At 39.1% G+C, this 21,795-nt stretch overlaps 1 protein-coding gene across 1 annotated transcript in view; it reads left to right on the forward strand.

Moving 5' to 3' along the window:
- LOC148029515 (golgin family A protein) overlaps positions 1-341 on the forward strand; it is a 67,167-nt gene extending 66,826 nt beyond the window's left edge. Inside the window, exon 5 of the mRNA XM_087688363.1 lies at positions 32-341. Coding sequence (XP_087544489.1) covers positions 32-37 — 6 coding nt within the window. The 3' untranslated portion in view covers positions 38-341. The remainder of the gene's footprint in view (positions 1-31) is intronic.
- The last annotated feature ends 21,454 nt before the right edge of the window (positions 342-21,795 follow it).

A 21,795-nucleotide genomic window follows, 5' to 3' on the forward strand; every position in this document is an offset into this window, starting at 1 on the left:
TTCTTAGCAACTTGTTTGTCTGTTTCATCAGGGTTAAGGTCATGTCAGAAAGTAGATGCAATGATGAACGAGGCCTTACTAGAGTGCCTTTCAGGTCTTCAAGGAATCAGATTGTTCTTTCCTTTAGCATTCATAATTTTAAGCAGGTATGGTGAACGAAGTTCAAGTTCGAATTATTATATGCCAACTGGTGTCTTAATTACAACTCTGCTAGGATATAATCATATAGAAACTAGAGGGTTCTGTACTTTGTACCTGTAGTTAGAGAACTAGAGTTTGTTTGGAAGGTGCCTTTTATGAAATGGACTTGGCTAAGTTTTATACAAGGTTATGGTTTTACACTCGGTCTTATGCTTATGCTCTAATTATCATCACTTATTCTGGTACTTTATGAAGATTTTTCATTATCTAAGCAATGCTCTACACATGGCTGGAATGAACACATTACTGATTGCTCAAAATACTCTTTTGTGAAGTGATCATTTGACTAACTAAAGTATCAACTTCGCTCAACAATCCATTTCCCATCTTTCTCTCTCCTCTTTTGCCTCTCTGTTTCTAATTTTTTTCTTCACACCCTCTCTCTCTCTCTCCCCCCCCCAATTCCCTATGTTTAATTCTCTCTCCACTTCTAATTTAGTTTATTTTTTCTTCTCTCCTGGTTCTTTCTCTCTCTCTCTCTCTCTCTCTCTCTCTCTCTCTCTCCCCCCCCTTTTTACAGGGTTGTCATGTCCAATGGCGTCCGATTAGTATAGTCCGATGCTAGTACGGTACTAATCGGACTAATAAATCTTGGATCTACGTTCGATGAAAGAAAACATACATATAATTTTAAAGGGAGAACTTGAAAGGATGAATGAGATGGTGGGGGAGGGGAGAGTGCTTTGGGGTTTAGGGTTGGGGTCTAGGGGGGGGGGAGAGAGAGAGAGAGAGAGAGAGAGAGAGAGATATCAAATTCTGAAATTTGAATGGTGGCCCATCATCCATGGGAGAGGATGTTGCATTGTGCCATAATCCATTGTGTGTATGAGAGAGAGAGAGATGGATGAAATTTGAATAATGAGAGAGGGAGAGGGAAGGAGAGAGAGTTTTTAAATTTGTTAGTTTAAAACTTTAATCTTTAATCTTTTTCTCGAGTCTTTGTGCGAGAGAAAGAAAAGATAGAGAGAAAGAAAGAAAAGAATAGAATGAAAGAAAAGAAGAATAGAGAAGATTCAAGAAAGAAAAGAAGAAAAGAAAGGTAAGAAAGAAAAGAAAAAAATGGGTTACGGGGCCTGAAAATGGTCAAAAAAGTGACTGTGTTTGTTGGCCGTAAGGCCTAGGTGTATGGGACCCATTGCCTGCGTAACGGTCGACTGTCGGGAGTCCGAGGTCGGACAGGGCACCATTAGGCAAATAGGCGGGGAACGGACCGGACGGGATTGGACGGGTCGGACGAGTTGACCCATTGGTCGGACGTGGACAACCTTGCCCTTTTATTCTCCCCCCTTCCCTCTCTCTCCTCTCTCTCTTTCCTCTTTTTTTCTTTTTTTTTCTTCTTGTCTCTCTCTCTCTCTCTTCATTCTCTTTTTAATTTTTTTCTTTTATTTTCTCTCTCTCTCTCTCTCGCTCTCTTTTAAATTTTATCTTTCCTCTCTCTATTATTCTCTCTCTTTCTCTCTGTTTATATTCTCTCTCTCTCTCTCTCTCTCCTCTATTTTTCCTTCTCTCTCTCTCTCTCCTTTTCTTCTCATTCTTCTTCTTTCACTATTTTCCTCCCTCAATCTCTCTTAAAATATGTAAATTTTATTTTTTCCCTCTATATCATTCTCTCTCTTCTTCTCCTCTCTCTCTCTCTCTCCGCTCCCTTTTCTTCTTCTACCCTTTCTCCTAATTTTTCTTTTTTTTTTCTCTCCCTCTCTCCCTTTTAAATTTTATATTCTCTCTCTCTCTCTCTCTCTCTCCCTTCCCTTTGCTCTCAAAAAATATTTAAATTTAAAAAAGACTATTCTCTTTCCTCTTTTTTTCCTCTCTCTCCCTCTCCTCTTTTTTTATTTTTTCTCTTCTTTTCTCTTTAAATTTTTTTCTTTTCTCTTTCATTTAAATTTTATATTTCCTATCTTTATAATTCTCTCTCTGTGTTTAAACTCTTTTTTTCTCTCTCTCCTTTTCTTCTCTCCTTGCTTTTATTCTCTTTGTTTCTCTTCTCCTTTTCTTCTCGCCCCTCTTTTCCTTTTTTCTTTTCCTCTCTCTTAAATTTTATATTTCTTCTCTCTATAATTCTCTTTCTTTCTGCTGCTCCTCTCTCCCTTTTTTTCTTTTTTACTCTCTTTGTATATTTTTCTCGGTTTCTCTCTTTCTCTCTCTCTTAATTAAAGAGAAGAGAGAGAGAGAAAGAAAGAAAGAAAATAAATATATATTAACGTCTACATAAGGCCAATGTGGCCTATGAGACAAAATCCAGGGTATATCCATGTCTAATGTCATCTCATCAGTAAGGTAAAAATAACATTACAAATAAGTAGGTGACCTATGAAACAATACTGAAAATAACTATATGATGGGGCTATACTAGGGTTAAACCATGTGTAGTGTTATTCCATCAATAGAAAAGAAAAGGAAAGGAAAGGAGAATCAGATTTGATAGAACCATGTACAAAAGTGTGGTAGGGACTATGGGTTGTAGGTGGTCTCAAGATCTACACATGATCTCAGCTATGATGCGGTCCCTAGCTGCTTTATTGATATGCCTAGTGGTGAGTCTACGGTGTCTCGTGATAATGACTCTAATCCGACTGTGGTGTGGCCTCCTCGGACATGGTCCTCGTAGATGGGGTCGTCGTGCTCGACAAAGGGGAGTGGCTCTATCCAATGTGATACCACGGTGTGGTCTGTAAGGTGTCTGGCGGGGTGGCTCTGTCTCTGCTAGGTTGGTAGTGTCAGTAGGGTCGGCTCTGTAGAATAAGTCTGTCACTGCTCTCTGTATGTGTCCTTCTGGGTGAGCTGGCCTCCTGTCTCGTAGTAGTGCAGTTCGGCGCCTCTTGAGCTCCAGGAGGAAAAGACCTAGGCATCTCTGGTCCTCGTACTCCATGACGCGACGGAGGGGTCCAAATCCATCACGGAAGAGGCAGTGGTACCGTCCTCGTATGTCATAGTATACTGTGCATCTGCATATTTTGTGCTCCTCTGTCTCAGGCTCTCGACCACATAGATGGCAAGTCCTATCCTCTACTAGGGTATTTGTCCATCTGCCTGTCTCCATCTGAAGTCTATGTGAGGAGGTGCAAATCTGTCTGATAGCAACCCGTACGCTATGGGAGAGATGAGGGTCCATATATGATGGCTGAATAGTGAAGCCATCATCAGAGAGACATAAGAAATGACTCCTGTAGAACTCCATCCTTGATCCTCGAGGGAGTGGTGGATGGATCCATGTCCTTGCTGTCTCAATCCTCAAGATATCAGCTCTGATCACGTGGTTCAACTCTGATCGGTTGAGAGAAAGTGTAGGGCAGTCAAGGCTATAATCCAAAGGTGGAAGACAATCAATATCCAAACCATGTAGGCTCATCCAAGTAGTCATCAATGAAAACCAACAGTTCTTCTGGCCTCCAGCTGCTAGTTGTCTAGATGAGGTTAGTGCCAATCTAGAGTATCTAAGGTGTGGAAGTTTCCATAGTCTGTGCCAAAAGGTCACTGCTCTGAAGAGTGCCTCTATAACTATAGGTGTTGCCCCTAGCTCTGCTCTGACAATGGGATGTGGAGTGGAGGGCTTACTCCTAATTATGTGTGCTATCATCATGATCAATGGCCTTTCCATGCTATCCCTGTCACGATTGTGGGAGAGAAGGAAGGAGTCTCACTTGTAGCTTTTTTGCTTGCACAATGGGGGAATACACACAAGGGTGGATAGCTATTATTCATGGGCGGTGTACCAACCGCATCTGCAACTGACAAGTCGGTGACATAAATGCACAACGGTCACCCTGGCATATCACGAATGGAGCTCGATATCTCAACACTCCCCCTCGAGCTCAATCCCAATTCCTGCACACCAAGCAGGTCTCTGAACTTGCACAGCTTCTCTGCGCCCAATGCCTTCGTGAATATGTCAGCTACCTGATCCTCTGTGCTGACATAAACTAGATCAATAAGGCCTAGTAAAACCCTCTCCCGCACATAGTGATAATGCATCTCAATGTGCTTTGTTCTAGCATGATAGACTTGGTTATTTGCCAAGTGTATACTACTCATGTTGTCACAATAAATGATAATTGGCCCATTTGTAGGCTGATGCATATCATAAAGTAGCTTATGCAACCAAGCTACCTCACATGCAGCCATTGTTGCGCCCTTGTACTCAGCCTCTGTGCTCGATAAGGCAACTGTAGGCTGTTTCTTACTGCTCCAAGTGACTGCAGCACTCCCAAAAGAGAACATATATCCACTGGTAGATTGTCTATCAGAAATACTACCAGCCCAATCAGCATCAGTGTATCCATGCAACTGTATCTGAACCCCAGTTTCATAAAATAGTCCATACTGCAATGTGGACTTCATATACCTGAGTATTCGTCTAGCCGCATCCAAATGCGGTTTCCTTGGAGCCTGCATAAACTGACTTACCAATCCAACAACATAGCTCAAATCTGGCCTGGTAATAGTCATATAAATCAAACTTTCTACTATGCGTCTGTACATAGTAGGGTCTTCCAGAAGCTCACCTGCATCTGCGCTCAGCTTCACATTCTGCTCCAAAGGAACTGAAATAGGCTTACAACCTGTCATCTCATATTTGGACAGCATATCCAATCCATACTGCCTCTGTAAGAGCCATATCCCACTTGGTGATCTAATCACCTCAATGCCCAAGAAATAACACAGCTCTCCCAAATCCTTCATCTCAAACTTCTGCTTCAATAGCATTTTCACATGAAGGATATCTTCATTACTGTCACTTGTGATAATCAAATCATCAACATAAATGACAAGCAATATAATACATTTCTCTGTTTTTCTCACATAAAGTGATAAATCTGCCTTGGAAATCTGAAAGCCAATAGTAACAAGATACTGTTCTATCTTGTCAGACCATGCTTTAGGTGCTTGCTTCAAGCCATATAAGGCTTTCTTAAACCTGCAAACAAACTCAAGATGAACAGCATGCACATAACTTGGTGGCTGCTCCATATATACCTCTTCTTGCAAATCACCATGCAAGAAGGCATTCTTTACATCCATCTGATGTAAAGACCATCCCTTTGATGCAGCCATAGCAATGAGTGCTCTTACGGTTGCCATCCTTGCAACCGGACTGAATGTTTCTTCATAATCAATGCCATATGTTTGTGCATACTCCTTGACTACTAATCTTGCCTTGTATCTGTTCACAGAACCATCTGCATTGTGCTTCACCTTATAAACCCACTTACAGCCAATTGCATTCTTACCTTTAGGCAAAGGTATCAATTCCCATGTAGCATTTGCTTCCAAGGCATCCATTTCTTCATCCATGGCTTTCTTCCATTTTTTTTTCCCATGGCTTGCTCAAAAGAAGTGGGTTCTGGTTCCTGTATCACTTTGACCATATATGCATAGTGAATGGCTGTAAATCCATCATATTTCAGCCTATCCACAGGATACCTAGCTCTGGTAGACCTGCGCAAAGTAGGTTCACTCCCAGGTGCTCTCAAAACATCCCTGGTTTTCCTTACTCCAGGTGTAACAATAGAAGGAATACCCAACTCATCATCAATGCTCTGTTCTGAGCCACTGGATTCACCATCCACATAAGAGTGACCTGCATTCACATCAAACATGGGCTGATCTACCTTCTCTTTTTCTTTTCGTGATACCTGCATACCACTTTCTGCATTGCTTTGAGAAGATTCTCCTGATCTCAATCTGCCTGTCCATGGTGAAGAATGTGAACCACTGCTAGAGGACGCTCCAGGTTCACTAATATCTTGTGACTGCTGCTGTGAATTCTGTGCAGCATTACCATTTTATGCATCTACATTATCAATCACATTTACTGGTTTATACCAACTACTCATCTCATAAAAAACATCTCTGCTCACTGTAAACTTACGAGTAGAAGGGTTATAGCATCTATACCCTTTTTGCTGCAAAGAGTAACTAATAAAGATGCACTTCTCAGCTTTTGGGTCCAACTTGGATCTCAACTCATCTGGCACATGAACATAGGCAATGTAACAAAAAATTTTCAAATGAGAAATATCTGGTTTCCTACCAGTATACCTTTCCTCTGGATTCATCCCATGTATTGTTGCAGTGGGAGTCATGTTCATTATGTAGACTGCTGTAGCAACTGCCTCAGCCCAATAAAAATCTGGCAGGTCTTTTTCATTGAGCATGGCACGAGATACCTCTTCAATATGCCTGTTTTTCCTTTTTGCAATTCCATTTTGTTGTGGGGTATGACTGCATGAATATTGCTGCTTTATGCCATGCTCCTGCAGGAACCTTGCAAACTCATTTGAGAGGTACTCTCCCCCTTCATCTGACCTTAGGCATTTTATTTGTAGGCCTGTTTCTTTTTCAACCATAGCTTTAAGAGTTTTGAAATGTCCAAAAACTTCACTTTTCTTTTTTATAAAATACACCCAAACTTTTTTGCTATAGTCATCAATAAAAGTGACAAAATAATGACAGCCTCCAAGAGATGCAGCTTTAGTAGTCCACACATCAGAGTGGATTAATTCCAATGGCTTTTTACTCTCTTGAACATGTCTAGGAAATGGTTTCCTTGCCTGTTTTTCAAACTGACAGGCTTCACATATCTTATGCATTTTTGCAACCTTGAATTTAGGCAATCCTGCAACAATATTTTGGGTCTGCATTGATTTAAGTCGCTGTACATTAACATGACCAATGCGTTTATGTCAGATATCAATATCTGCAACTACACCGGTCCCATGTGCAAACATTGCTGCACTCAATTCAAGCATGTTTGCATCCAAGGTAAACATTCTACCCTTCTTCTTTCCTTTTGCTATCAAACGACCTTTATTTTTCATATCCTCAACAAAGCATCCATGAGAATTAAATCTGACATGCAAGCCTTGCTCAACCATTTGACCAACAGAAATCAGATTCTTGGTGATATTCGGGACATGAAATACATCTGACAGGTATTTCTTTTTCCCATCCTGCATAGACAAAGGAATTTTTCCAGTGTGCACAATAGGATGTGCAGTATCATCACCAGTCTTCACAAATCCTAGTTTTTGCATTTTTTTTGTATCTTGCATCCATTCTGCATGACCTGTCATGTGGTTTGATGCACCTGAGTCAGCATACCACACTTCGTTGCTTTCTTCTGCACTTGTCACAGAATTGTTCATGTGCTACACCATAAACAAATGCTCATTTCTGTCATCACCTTGTTTACTAGAAGATGCATAATTTCCTTGTTACAATTTCCTATTCATGATGTCATTCTGCTTTTTATAGCAGTCTTTAGTCATATGACCCATTTTACCACAGTAGTAGCATTCAACATTGCTGTTTGCATTTTGGCCTCTTTGCCATCCACCATGACCTCTTTGGCTCCCCCTGCCTTTAGAGTTACCACGTTCTCCTCCATAGGACTTGTTTTCTTGAGTTTGCTGCATATTCTGATTTCTACCACGGCCTCCTCTACCTTTGCCTCTACCTCTTCCAGCATTTGAATAGAATACAGTTTCTTTTGAAGTTTCTCCTGAAGAAGATGCACCACCATTTCTCTGCTCCTCAGAAATTAGAAGAGCAATCAACTCCTCAAAATTAGGAAATCTTTCACGGACGGAAATGGATGTTCGGAACTGTGCATAATCCTTTCCTAGACCATTCAAGGTCACAAAAACTAAATCATCATCTTTCACTGGCTACCCAATGGAAGCAAAAAGTGCATCTGCAATCTTCTTCACCTTCATGTGGTAGTCATTGATGCTCATACTTTCTCTTTGCACATTATGCAACTCTTGCTTGAGCTGTAGTTTCCTAGCTTGCGTATTTGTGCTATACATTTTTGACAAAGTGTCCCATGTCTCCTTTGGCGTACTTGCATCTTGAATATGCACAATCATAGAGTCTGAAATGCTGATAGACAGCCAGTACATAACTTTTCTGGCTCTCTCATGCCATGCTTTAAATGCCTGCATTTGCTATTGATTGGGAACATCAGGAAGAACTGGTTCTTCTTTATTTCCTGCAACAAATTCCCAATATCCTTTTCTCATAAGGAAATTCGTCATTCTAAACTTCCGTGCTTGGAAGTTGTTCTTGTCAAGCTTTTCAGTGATAATTTGTGAAAGAGAATCATACGCCATTATAGAACACTGTAAAAAATTCTGTCACTGCAAAGAACACAGCTTCAGCCTCACAAGGGCAAATCTGCAAAGCTGACGAAAGTGGTATTTGACTACACAGTCACTTCCTAGTGACGATTTTGCATCAACAGGCAACAAGGATGATTTTGTAACTCCCAATGTCTCTGCGCACAGGTATACGATGCAATTTCTACAGTAACTTTTCACCGACCTGTAGAACAGTGGTCACACAGCCTAAAATAGGGCCTTTTCTTGAGTGCATGCAGAAAACTTCCGCCTCCAAAACAAGCCGTGAAATGGCCTTAAATAAAAAAAACAGAGCAACTAAGGGCTAAAGCCCTTTCCCGTAGCATATGCTGTCCTCTTGCTTCACCGCGAATGGCGTCTCAACCTGAGACAATGCACTCTTGCACTTTCCGGTTGTGCTACCTGTAGAGACTTGCTTCTAAAACAGAAAAATGAAAGCAACACTGGTCCTCTTACCAGAACACCGCGAACTTGGCTTGCTTTCTTGAGCTCCTTACCACGAACAAGGCTCTGATACCATGTCATGATTATGGGAGAGAAGTAAGGAGTCTCGCTTGTAGCTTTCTTGCTTGCACAATGGAGGAATACACACAAGGGTGGAGGCTGAAAACAGTTTTTCTCTTCTTAGTTGTGTTAAGCCAAAAACAACTCTAGTACATAGAAATAGAAGAACCCTATATATGGGTCTCAAACCAAACTCAACTAACTAAGGTGGCATACTAACTGAGCCACGAACTAGAGTAGATAAGGATAGCTGTCATCTAGCTATTATTCATGGGCGGTGTACCAACCGCATCTGCAACTGACAAGTCGGTGACATAAATGCACAACGGTCACCCTGGCATATCACGAGTGGAGCTCGATATCTTAACAATCCCAACCATCATAATAATTCCTCTCTATTCCAATCTGATGAGTGAGTGGGCTAAGATGCTTGTGGTACAAGCTGCAACCCTATACCTCTGCTCCATATAGTAATGTGGGTGTGACTAGGGTGTCAAACAACTAGAGTTTGGTGCGGGGCTCCTAGAATTGTATGTGAGCACATTGACTCTTGAGTGTCTCTAGTGCTGCATATCCATGTGTCAAACGTGTCTCTGATGCCCCTCTCAACGAAAAACGTGGGCGAGAGAAGGTGACTCTCAAATAGACATATTCCCTCACATGCTCCAATATGTCTTCCCCAAATGTGAATTGGTACATAGATCTAGTCACCCATGCTGTTGAGGTATTGAAAACCATGGTTTTGGTCTTTCCGAGGTTCACTCTGATGTCTTTATCTCTACAGAAGATGTGCAAAGCATGTGGATGGCACTGCAATCCCTCCGGTGAATCTAAAATGAGAACAATATCATCTGCATAAAGTAATATCGGTATCAGCACCCTTGCCAGACTGGCTCCAACTCCTCCTCGGTCTATGTAATCAGATACTTCATCTATGTATAGACCAAACAATGTGGGTGAAAGTGGGCATCCTTGTTTTACTCCTATGGTACTGTCTATCCTCTCTGATAGTCTCCTAGGTGCTCGTACATGACCTGTCACTGCCTCATATAATGGATAGACACCCCATCGTATACCCTCTGGTACTCCAATGTCTTGCAATCTCTGCATAATGTGTGTACGAGGCACTGTATCAAAAGCTTTGTGGAAGTCTACAAAGCAACAATAAATCCTCTTGTCTCGGGTTTGACCCTCCTCAATAATGGCTCTAAGTGTGAGAATATAGTCCATCGTGGTATATCCTCGTTTGAAACCTGCCTGTCCTTGTGTTCTCTTGCCTTGCATTTCAGCCCATTCACTGAGTTCATACTCCAATATAGATCTATATATCTTGGCCAAAGTATGACCGATCATAATAGTCCTGCAGTTGCTAGGAATCAGGGGGTCACCATTTTTAAATTACGGGATTATAGTATTGTCTGACCAACTCATAGGGAAACGTTCACATACTGCTCTATTGAACATATGTGCTAATATGGGTGCTAATATGTCACAAGCATGTGAGAAATGTTCTGCTACTAGTCCATCTTCATCCTGTGCCCTCCCATTTTGTAATCTATAAATTGCATCCCTAACTATTTTCCGTGTGAAGAATGACCATTGTGTTGGCCTACAAGCTTGTAGGGGCTGCATAGGTGGCTGTCCTAGCAGGTTATACAATTGTCTCCCATAGTCAAGCCACGCATCTGGTGATGTAATCTGTATGGGGGGTTGTCTTTCATGGAATATCTTCCATGCGCTTTTGCTATCCCGCCCCAAAAATAGCTGATATATCTCTACTTCTGCTTTCGCTAAGTAGTCTCGTTTCTTTTTCCGCACAAGGTGTTTGAAGAACGCCTTTGCTTGGCGATGTGTTTGAGTGCCTAGCTCCACTTCCCTCTGTAGTAGGCGAGCTCATGTAACTCTACACTCATCATCATACCAGCTATTTTGGGGAGCAGTAGATCGTGTGGATCTACATCGGGGCAAGGTGTGTGGGAATGCATACATGGCTGATCCATGTGTGGCCTTTGCTAAATCCCTTGTACATTCTTCCAACGATCTACTCAAGTCCAATGTATGTAAACTAGTCTGCAGAGAACCACTGTAGACGTGTGAGGTGTCTTCTATAAAGTAGTACTTGGAATGTTTAGGGAGGCATGGTGTTTCATGTTTCATATGTACACAAGAGAGCATGAGTGTCAAAATAGCATGATCTGCTACTATGCCAATTGCTCTCTTAGATATCTTAAAGTTTTGGATGTCTGGTATCAATGCTAGTGAGCCTATCAAGTAGTCCACAGTACTTGCCCCTCCTTTGTGATTCCAACATGTCAAATTGTCAGATCCTAGCCATTGTGGCAGACCATTAAAGATGGCTAGTCTATGTGCACTTCCCAAAGTCAATAGGTGTGCTCCATAGGTACTCACTTCTTTATCCTGGGCTCTCTTGCGTAGGCTATTTCATCTATATGTCGTTCTCTTTGAACATGGCAATATTATGCATATAAAAGTCACTCTGTCTATCTCCGGTGCGTGCATTGAAATCTCCTACTAATAATATGTCCCCAATGCTAGCATATCTCATGATATCCTCATAAAGTATATCAAAGGGTGATCCATCTCGTGTAGCATAGGTAGAATTTGCAGGAGGAAAGTAGCATATTGCGATGAATATATCCCGTGGTCTTCCTGCATGTATCCTAATCCATAAATATCGTGCATCATCATCTCTTTTCATTACTTGCACTATCCCTTTGAGGTCTTCGCGGTATAGTATGGCCACACCTCCAGAACCCCTAGTGCTTCGCGGTTTTCTAGCTGCTGGACGAAATGCACTTTCCCACCTGTATCCCCGCACATCTGGTAGTCGGTTGCCTTTACATTGGTGTGTTTCTGTGTACATTGCTATATCTATGTTTCGGAAGCTATTTTCAAAGTAACCAGCATCCAAGCGTAGGGCTCCATTACAATTCCATATTGACATCCGAAGTGTCTCATAATACCGTCATGAAGTCCTTTTGTCAATGATGATGACTCGTCCATCTCTATAGACAGCCCACTTTTCCTCTTTGCAAGCCTCCAATACCTTGGGCATGTGCTCTCTGCGATGCGCTATTTGTGTTGGGGTAAGGTCCTCATCCAAATAAATCTTCTCACCCTTGAGGGCTCTCCTCCTGGAGAGGAAGACCTTTTTTTTCTCTCTGTCTCCAAAGCGAAGAATTAGAGCCTTGGACTTAGAGTCCTCTTTCCCCACTCTCCAAGCACTGATGATAGTTCTCCTCCCATCCTACTACCCGTGCATGTAAAACCCTAGCCCGTCTCCTAGCCTCTTCTTCCAAGGTAGCATTCATTACTTCAGTTTTGTTCACTGATGTTCCCTTATTCTTTTTTACTACCTCAATCCATGGGCTGGCTTCTTCTATCTGCTTTTGTGTTGTCTTTGCTACTTCTACTCATGAGAGAGAGAGAGAGAGAGAGAGAGAGAGAGAGAGAGAAAACCTAGGCCTTACACATGAGAGAGAGAGAGAGAGAGGGGGGGAGGGGTCTTTTTCCCCTCTCTGTCTTTTTCTCTTTTTTCTTTTTCTTTTTTCATCATTCTTCTTCTTCTTCTCTCTTCTTTAAATTATAAAAAAACTTTGAAAAACGTTTAATTAAAAGGAAAGTTTAAATTAAAAAGTTTAAGCGGAGAGAGAGAGAGAGAGAGAGAGAGAGAGAGAGAGAGAGAGAGAGAGAGAGAGCTTAGGCCCTACACATGAGAGAGAGAGGGGGGGTAAAAATTTAATTAAAAAGGGGAGGGAGAAAAGAAAGAGAGAGATTATACATGAGAGAGGGGGTTTTAATTAGAGAGAGAGAGAGAGAGAGAGAGAGAGAGAGAGAGCCTAGGCCTTACAATGAGAGAGAGAGGAGGGGGAGGGGCTTTTAATTAAAAAGGGGTGGGGGAAGAGAAAATGAGAGATTACATGTGAGAGCAAGGGGAGGGGATGGGGTTTTAATTAAAAAAGGGAGGTTTGGAAAAGGTTGTAGGTTTGGGAAGCCCTCTAGAGGTTCGGGGCTTTCCGAACCTACAATCAAAATAATATAGTAGTAAGTTTAAGCCATTTATGGTGAATGGGGGTGAGGCAAGGTTGCCCCTTAAGTCCACTACTGTTTGCTATTTCCACTCACCCAGTCTTTTGCCTAATTGATAAGATGGCCCAAGAAGGGAAAATTAGTAGGAGTACAATATAGATGCAAGCATCTTGTGAGCCAGTAATTTGTGGATGATCTTGTAATGGTGCTTCATGCAAGCGAATCTAACGTCTTGAGGGCCATGGAGATCTTGGAGCTGTATGAAAGGGCTGCTGGGTTCAAGATCAATACGCAAAAGTCTTGTTTCATCAGTGTCACAGAGGACGACTTATTGCAATTGGGCTTGAAGGGGAACAGTAAATAGAGTAATCTTTAGGTACTTAGGTTTCCCATGGGGCATCAAGTTAGCAATTCTTCAAAGGTGAGCCGTGTGTTGGAGAAGCTCAGCCATTGGAAGTCTACCAATTGGCCTCTTCATGTGAAACTGAAAACTCTCCAAATTTTCATTTACCCAGTTATCAGGTTTTATTTTCCACTAATTAGTTGGAACAAGGCTCTTCAGAAAATTTGGGATTCTCTTATGGGAACTTTCTATACGCCAAATATAGCAAGACAATGTATGTGGCTCCCATCAGCATAAATCATCTTAAGCACGGGATTGAGGAAGGGGGGCTCCAAATGCTGGACCTAGAAACTGAAACGGATGCTCTTAGAGTCAAATTACTAGTCAGATTTCTAGAACAAAGCTCTTCTTGGTCTAGTATGATGTTAGGAATCATTTTCCATTGCAACAGGAAGCTTTATGGTAGTTGGGGACTGGAAGAAGTAGATATTCTATCGGCTCAGGTGTTGTTGGAAGTGCAGGCACAAGACACCATACATCATTTGCTAGCATCCTGGATGCTGATTAGAGGTACTCCTGTCAGCAAAAGCCTGGCGGCACACTTGGAGGATAATGTTTACTGGTCACGGGCTTTTCAGCCTCCATTGGCAGACATGCTCAAGAGAAGAGGCAATTCACGGGCCAAAAGAGGGGTACATAGGATAAAGCATTGGATTCACTCTGAAGGAGGCATTCTTAGAGCGATGATTGATGGGCTCAGAACCTGGAATTTAAGCATGGCCTGCAAGTCTTCATGGAAATTTGTGGCTGTGCTTATCAGACAACTTGATGCTAGGGAGGGTCAAGCAATTTCAAGGGCTATATCGTTGCTTGAGCTTGAAGGCAAGAATTTTATGCATATGCTGTGAGCTCCCAAGGTAAGAAAAGTACTGGGATGCAGAGGGACTATCTTTGGCAGAATCAGGAAAGTGTTGGGGATTAACTATCCTGAAGACAGGCCAGCTGACATTTTGGAAGGGCCTCTGGTCAATAAAGATCCCACTCAGGGACATAATTTTTGCTTGGTGTGTGATTACAGGGGCCTTCTGCACTTACTTTGAGTAAGCTGCAAGCCAGGAGAATCACTGATGGCAAATGCAGGTGTGGGGCAGAAGAAACTATGGCTCACGTATTCCTGGAAGGCTGTGTAGCCAGTACGGCATGGGTGAGTATCCTGCCACTCCTGAGAAAACATAGTCCGGGGGCAGATTTACTGGAGTTGTGTATCTTTGGAAGCAATTTTGGAAATGACTAAGACAGACAGTCACTGGGCCTAAATAGCATTAGGATTTTAGCACTCTAGGAGTTTTGGAAGTCTAGAATCCACATGGTTTTTGAAGGCGACAGTCTAGAAGTCAGTTGGCATAAAGTCAAAAGTCTTGCATGATGGTGTTGTATACTTCCATTTTGTTAGGTAACTAAGTCAGGAGTCAGCTAAGTTGAGCATGTTGCTCTACTAGGAGCTCCAATGTTTGAAATTTTTTTGAATCAATATAGTATAATCCTTTTATGTCTCAGAAGTAACATGTGAAAGTATAAGAGAGAACAGGTATAACATGTTGAAAGAAAATAAATTGGATAAGAAGACAAAATAAGGCCTCTCCTCTACATGCGAAGGCAATATGACGATGAAATCTCTATGTGAGAATGGTAATGGATGTGAGTAATTGTAGTCATCTTATTGAATGAGAAACTTGTTGGTGGATGGTGTATCTTATCATTATTAGGTGCAACTTCTCATCATACAAAAAAAATCCCATAGATGAAGAACAATCAAACATCTTTTAAAAATGTTGAACATGTATATCATAACCAATTAAATATTGCATCATAAGAGCTCAGAGACAATTCTTTTAATCTTAATGACATTGGGTTAAAGCAGTATATGGGGCCTATGTTGCTTCTTCTTGGTAAGTCTAAAAAGATAGGTAGCACTTTGTGTGTTGAATCTTGTGCGTAAACTCTCTCTCTCTCTCTCTCTCTCTCTCTCTCTCACCTTGAGTTACCTATAAATAAATGAGGAAATATTTATACATGGTTTATTGATGCATCCACATCTTGCTATATTTACATAGCTTCCATTGTTCGAAAATAGTTATTTTTAAAACCTAACAGTGTGCTATAGGTGGTGTATAAAGATTGGTAGAGTAATATCATTTAGGCATTGGATTTGGTGTTGTGAAGTGTACTTTGATACTTAGTTTTTATTTTAATGGATAGAGAATAACGCTACTTTGAATTGTATATAGATTATTGTAAATTCTTATAAACTATGTTGGTTATTTAGGATAAAAAATGCTTTAGAAAATGTACTTTTATTAATCACATGATTAAAAAACAGAGCCAAAGAGAATTTATCACATGTGTAAGAATATGGCATTCTTGTTTTCTTTTTTTTTGGAGGTAGTAGAGTTGACTTTGTGATATTTTCTATTTTAACCAAAATCTCCAAAGTCAACATGTTTCGATTGTCCCAAAGTTCTTATTTACTTACAAAATATAACAAAGAACATGATCAAGATGCTATGAAGTTAATTAAATTTTTAAAAAGTTGAGAGATTTTAATATTCTTTTTGGTACTCAATATATTTTGATTAGTCTTCTTAATATTCCTTTAAAGTTCATTCATTTTTTTTGTTGAGTTTTTTTCTTTGCGAATTTATTTTTTTAATGGCATTCACAAGACGCCCTTCTTGTTTAGTAAACTCTTGTATCGTCTATAGCAAGAGAGTTGATAGAAATTATGAGCCCAAAACCTTTAGCATAAACGATTGGGTTACTATATTACTCTCTTGCAAGGACTCTCACAAGGTGGGAAAAAAATGAGAGGATATAAAACATCATTGGAAAAGATATATCATTACTTTCAAAATTATATTTGAAGAGTGGTTTGTCTAAGTGTATCATATTTACATGGCCAAGGATATGCACTTGTTTTTAAACAAACTTGCTTTTTAGCAAACACATTGTAAGTCTTTAGTTGATAACGTATGTAATATTTTTTAATTTAATCAAGTAATAATAATGAATTATTGGTTGTAGATATATTTTAGTTAACAAGTATTGAATGTATTTTAGTTAACAAAAATTGAATGATAACTTGTGAAAAGCTTAAGTGAAATCTTTCATGCGATTTATAAGGTATTTGTAGATATTATCTATTTGATTAGATCATGGTTTTTTTAGTAAGGGTAGGGTTTTTACATTTGTATAAAATGTGGTTTCCTTTAGAGCAGGTACATATTAATATGTTGAGGATTTGCCATTGTTAAGTCATTTCTAAATTGGAATATTTTCGATAAGGTAAGTGTGCATACTTTTAAATTCAAAATATCTCAGGATATTTAAAAGTCCACGTCGATTGGAAGAATCTTAAAAAAAATACATTCATCATGATTTATACTCTTACATATCTTTATGGTGTACGTTAAAATAACACATTTACAAATGATAAATGTATTTTGATTAACTAGAAATTTTACGAAAGAGAATTTGGACAACATTATAAGAAGGTTTTGAAAATCTAGAGAATATGATCATAAGGGTGATATCATGAGGTGTATTATATATCCCTAATCCTTGGATTTGTGTTACATTGCTTCATAAAGTGTTGCTTTAAGCTTTAATTATAAGAGATATAAACTTAAACTAGGCATTTACATTTTTTTGGATTGATTAGATTGCATGTCTTTTTAACTTAAGGTGTAAGTTATAGTACATGAAGAAGAAATGATGTAAATGTTGATTTCAATTGGAGTCTAAAGGATGTAAATGATATCTTGAAGTTATTAGATAATATATCCCTTGGATATAAGTTTAAAGTCAATGGTAAAACAATTGAAAAAAGAGTTGAATGCTCTTTTTGTTGTATGAGTTGTTTGCCTTTACAATGATAAGTTTTGGGTCATAAATACGAAAACTTTGCAGTATTTGGTCTTGTTGAGTGATATTGTTAAAAAGATATCATTTAATACAACCGCATAAGCCATTGTGAAGTGAGTTGTATTTCGAATTATAAAAATAAAATTATTATATTTACATAGAATAAAAAACTTTTCTTTACATAATGAGTTATAAAAATGAGTTACATAATATATAAAATAATAAGCATTTTTTCAAGTTTTTATTTGTATCTATGTTTTTCTCGTCTTCGGTACCTTTTCATTCTTTGATATTGTAACTTGTTCGTCACTTGTAAAGATCTCTAGTCTTCTCACAAGGGTTTTTTTCTTTGGTTGTTAGAAGAATTTGACTCTATAAGTATTCTTTTCTCTATAGGCTTAAGAAAAGATGGATTAAACTATATAGGAGAAAGTATTGGTATTCCTTTCTTTTTGGAATTTTGCATTATTGGTCTTTGTAGATGACTTCTCCTTTTGTCATTGTCATTGTCGTCGCTCTTGCTTTTAGTTGAAGATTTTTGTGGAGAGGAGTTGGGATCGAGTTGTGTGATTGTTCTATTTCAAAATAATCTCAATACAACACTCTCGTATCTACTATATATATGAGTTAAGGTAATCTCGGTACTACAAGAAAAAATGTAAGGAGTTGGTAAATTGACAAGGATCCCTTAAAAAAATGAAAAATATAAAAGGGACCGACATTTATTCAATCTATCTTGAGTATATTTAAGTCTATTGTCTTGCATACATTTGAAATCACTTTTCATCCATAAGGATGTGTGTCACTTTGCAATCATACTTTTTGTTTAAGAAAGTTCTATGGTTTTTTATGATTAACAATATTCTCATATGTGGTATTCAAAAAGGTAGTTACGAGTTGGTTAGCATTACAAATGAAAACTTGTAATTAAATTTTACCAATAAAATAAATAAATAAATAATAAATAAATAAATAATATTTTATTCAATGCATGTTTTTGCTTGGCCATGAATATCGCTTAGAGAGTTTATGAAGATAATATCTATAGTAAGTACATTGATATATATAAGACACTAATATCATTTGCAAAGCAAATACTAGTAATAAATAAACACAATAAAAAAATATATGTTAATTAATTTGAAAAATTACATAGCTTTTAATACAAGGAAAAAAAAAAATAGTTTGGGATGAAATCAAAAGATTTGAAAAACATTGTTATGTTTGAATCAGGTCTAAAAAACAATGTCATTGATAATAGTGAATCAATAATAAGTATAATTTTAGAGATATCTTAACTAAGAGAAGTAATCACTATCTTAAAGTTAATAGCAAAAACATAAGAATGCTGTTTGTAATCAATAGCACAATCATTTTAAATACTTAAAATTTTGAGAATCAAAATGTTCTACCTTATGTAATAAAAAACTATAGAGTTTGATAATTGAATATCATTTTTTTTACTAGCATGGACTTGTCATTAGGAGATATGTTAAGATAGTTTTTTTTAAAAAGTGTAAGAAACATTGATAAATATTTGGCCATATACTTCACCCATCATCTCATTATTAATAAGATGAAGAAAATTGATTTTTCTCTTGCAAATGTCGTCTTTGGTTTGTATGGCCTCTTGTGTTTTTTATTCTTGGAAAAACTCCTGCTAGGATGTATTCATTGTTGGGTATAAGTGTCACATCCTCGTTCTTTGACTTTGTAACTTTACTGGACAATTTTGAGAGAATGTTAAGGATCTTAAAGGCTTTTTTATGAGTAGTAGGCAAGGGTCTCAATAGCTTGCCGAACTTGTACTTGATTGTGTTGACTTTGCTAAAATCTTTGTTCATCAAGGTCATCCTATGAGTATGAGAAGTAACAATGTAACAATGTAAGCATCATTCACAAAGTCAATAACAAAATTTTTAGTTGCCTTCTGAAGACAGAATCGCTACAAGCTGTCATTTCTTTTGAAGGCTAGATTCAAAGGTTACTTTTGATAATCTATCAGAAATATCCTTGAACTTTGATAAAAGTTGTCTTTGGAATGATATGTTGTATAGCTCTTTGGGTTTTCCTTATCTCACTTAAACACTTCTGCATATTGTAGAACCTAAATCTCATTTTTCCCCTAATTGGCTTGAAAGGCTCACTTCCTTGAGTAGAAGAGGACCTTACTTGATTAGTTAGCTGATCAAGTGTCCTTGGGGAGGTTAGAATATTGCCAGTTAGAGGAGAGGATTGCCCACCAAGATTATAGGGCTAGTCATTAGCCACATGAACCTTGCCTTGAGTAGGAGGAGAAGACACGGTCTCTGCACTTGATTACTTTGATTGCATAGCAGGAGATTGGACAAAACCATGAGTAGGAGGGATCTCAAGACCAATAACCTTTTAGAAACTCTAATGGCCTAGACTCTTGTCCACTATCTTTGTTGTCTATATTAACTTTCATTGTTGTTTCCTTTGTCCTTGCCATTGGCATGACATAAAATGACAACAATAACAATTATGCAATATTTGATTGAGGGGGCTATAGTACTACTCGATACGATGTGAAGAGTAGTGGTTTTTGTGGGGAGACGATGTGGTGGACTGGTCAATGAAGTAAGTGACGCTAATACCATTGTTAGCCTAAGCGTGGGACAATTGTGCGATTACTTGAATGAAAAATGAATGAGAAGGAAAGAATTAATCGATGCTCAATGATACTTGATCGTGAATAAGAAACAATGTATTAACGAGTGAGCAAGAGTTCAACGCTCAAGGTGATCACACTGAATAATGTCACACTGATGTGCTAATGAGACACAAAGTGTCTATTTATAATAAAAAGAGGCCCTGCTGGCTTAACCATCATAGGAAACCTTTAAAATAAACATTAACCCTAGTGTCACTTAGTACCTAGGATACAAGAGACAACAACTACATTTAGTGATAGTTTAAATGCCTAGGGAGCTCAGAAAGGGCATGAGCATGCAGTTGTGATGTGGCCTACAGTTGAGGCCTCCAAACGAAATGTTAATTTCTCTTATTTGAAGCGTACAACATCTTCTACAGAGTATTTGGGTTTGAGATTAGTGTGTGCAAGATGAAGGTATTGCTCTCGCAATCTAGGAGCCACAAAATTGAATGCTTGACTATGGCTATAAACTCATCTAGTTAAGCCAAGTGTTTTGATACCTTGGTTTTCTAGTAGGGATTTCCCTCATTGAAAGATAGAAGTTTACTTTGCTCAAAGACAAAGTAGAGGCCAAACTCAAGCTCTATGGGCACCTCTTGATAGGTCTAAGAGACAGGATCATCATTCTAAATGCAATGATCAACCTGGCTACAAGCTTTGTCATTGTGGCCTTCTCTTTTTCTAACGCATGCTACAATGGAAAAGGCTAGCTAGAGACTTTGTGTGTGGCTACGCCATTATTGCGATTTTGTATTCTATTTCTTGGGATCTTCTTTGTGAGCCTTGAGCCAATGGTGGGTGGCCTAGGAATAAAGGCCATGTCTTCCATGGAGAGGCAGCAAGGCTCCTCTTCAAACTAGTGGATAGGCTCACCTACGACCTCCCTTGGGTTCACTTAATGACCTTGGGATGTAGGGTGCTGTACTTACAAAGGGCAAGTGGAGCAGGCTTGAGTGGATGACATTCTATTGGTTGACATGGAGTTTAAGATTAGGGAGTCCCTTGCAACAAACTCCATCCTTAAGTCGAGGAAAAGCTCTACCAAGACAATGAAGTGGAGCGAGAATATTAGAAGGTAGAGGGACTCCTCCCTAAACCAACGTATGTGGCTATCACCCTTTCCTTATAGTAATGACAAGGCCCTAACAAAGAACTGCCTTAAGCTTTATCATTCTCAAGCTTTGGATTGAGGAAGGATCTTTGACACTAGAGTGACATATGGCTCCCCTGGAAGGCTACTTCATGGAAGGTGATGAGATTAGGGATAGGTTTGATTAAATCAAGTAGAATATGATGGGCTTAGTCACCACTTGGCAAGTAGGAAGGACAGTTGGCCCACTGCTTGCCTATCTACTAGAGTTCCCATTTCAAAAACCCTTCTCACTACCAAAGGAAGGCCACTCTATGTGGCTAAGTAGAGGAAAGTTTTGGAGACAAGTGGTAATGAAAGGCAGGTTAAGTTATGGAAGCATGGAAGACTACGTTCCCTAGAGACCATTGGAAAACATGGAGGTCCCACATTAGGAGGGTCTAGAGATGGAACAACACTCCATGTAACAAGCTTAATACTTTGATATGGAAAATCAACTCCAAGAAGTTGATCACTAAAGATTGGGTGGGCAAGTTTGCCAAGGTTTCATCATGGTGCCCTATGTATTCCAGAGTTAAGGAATCAATCCCTCATGCACTGTGGCATTGTTCTATGACTTAAACGGTGTGGAGGGGGGTTAGAACCTAGGTGTAGAGAGTGGGCCTCAAATCCACCATTAGAATGAAAACAACACTCTTTGGTGAGGAGCAAACTTGATGAAGAGTCTTTGAAGCTTTGGAACATCATCACGGTAGTTTCCATCCATGCTATTTGGAAGAACATAAATAAATTAGCAATGGCTAAGGAAATGAGAGTTAAGTTTGATTACTAGTATTTTTAGGGAGGTGTTAGATTTACTAAGAAGAGTTAG

This window comes from Lygodium microphyllum, chromosome 11 (assembly GCF_053477565.2).
Source record: "Lygodium microphyllum isolate KBCC chromosome 11, Lygodium_microphyllum_v1.1.10, whole genome shotgun sequence".
Classification (NCBI taxonomy): domain Eukaryota; kingdom Viridiplantae; phylum Streptophyta; class Polypodiopsida; order Schizaeales; family Lygodiaceae; genus Lygodium; species Lygodium microphyllum.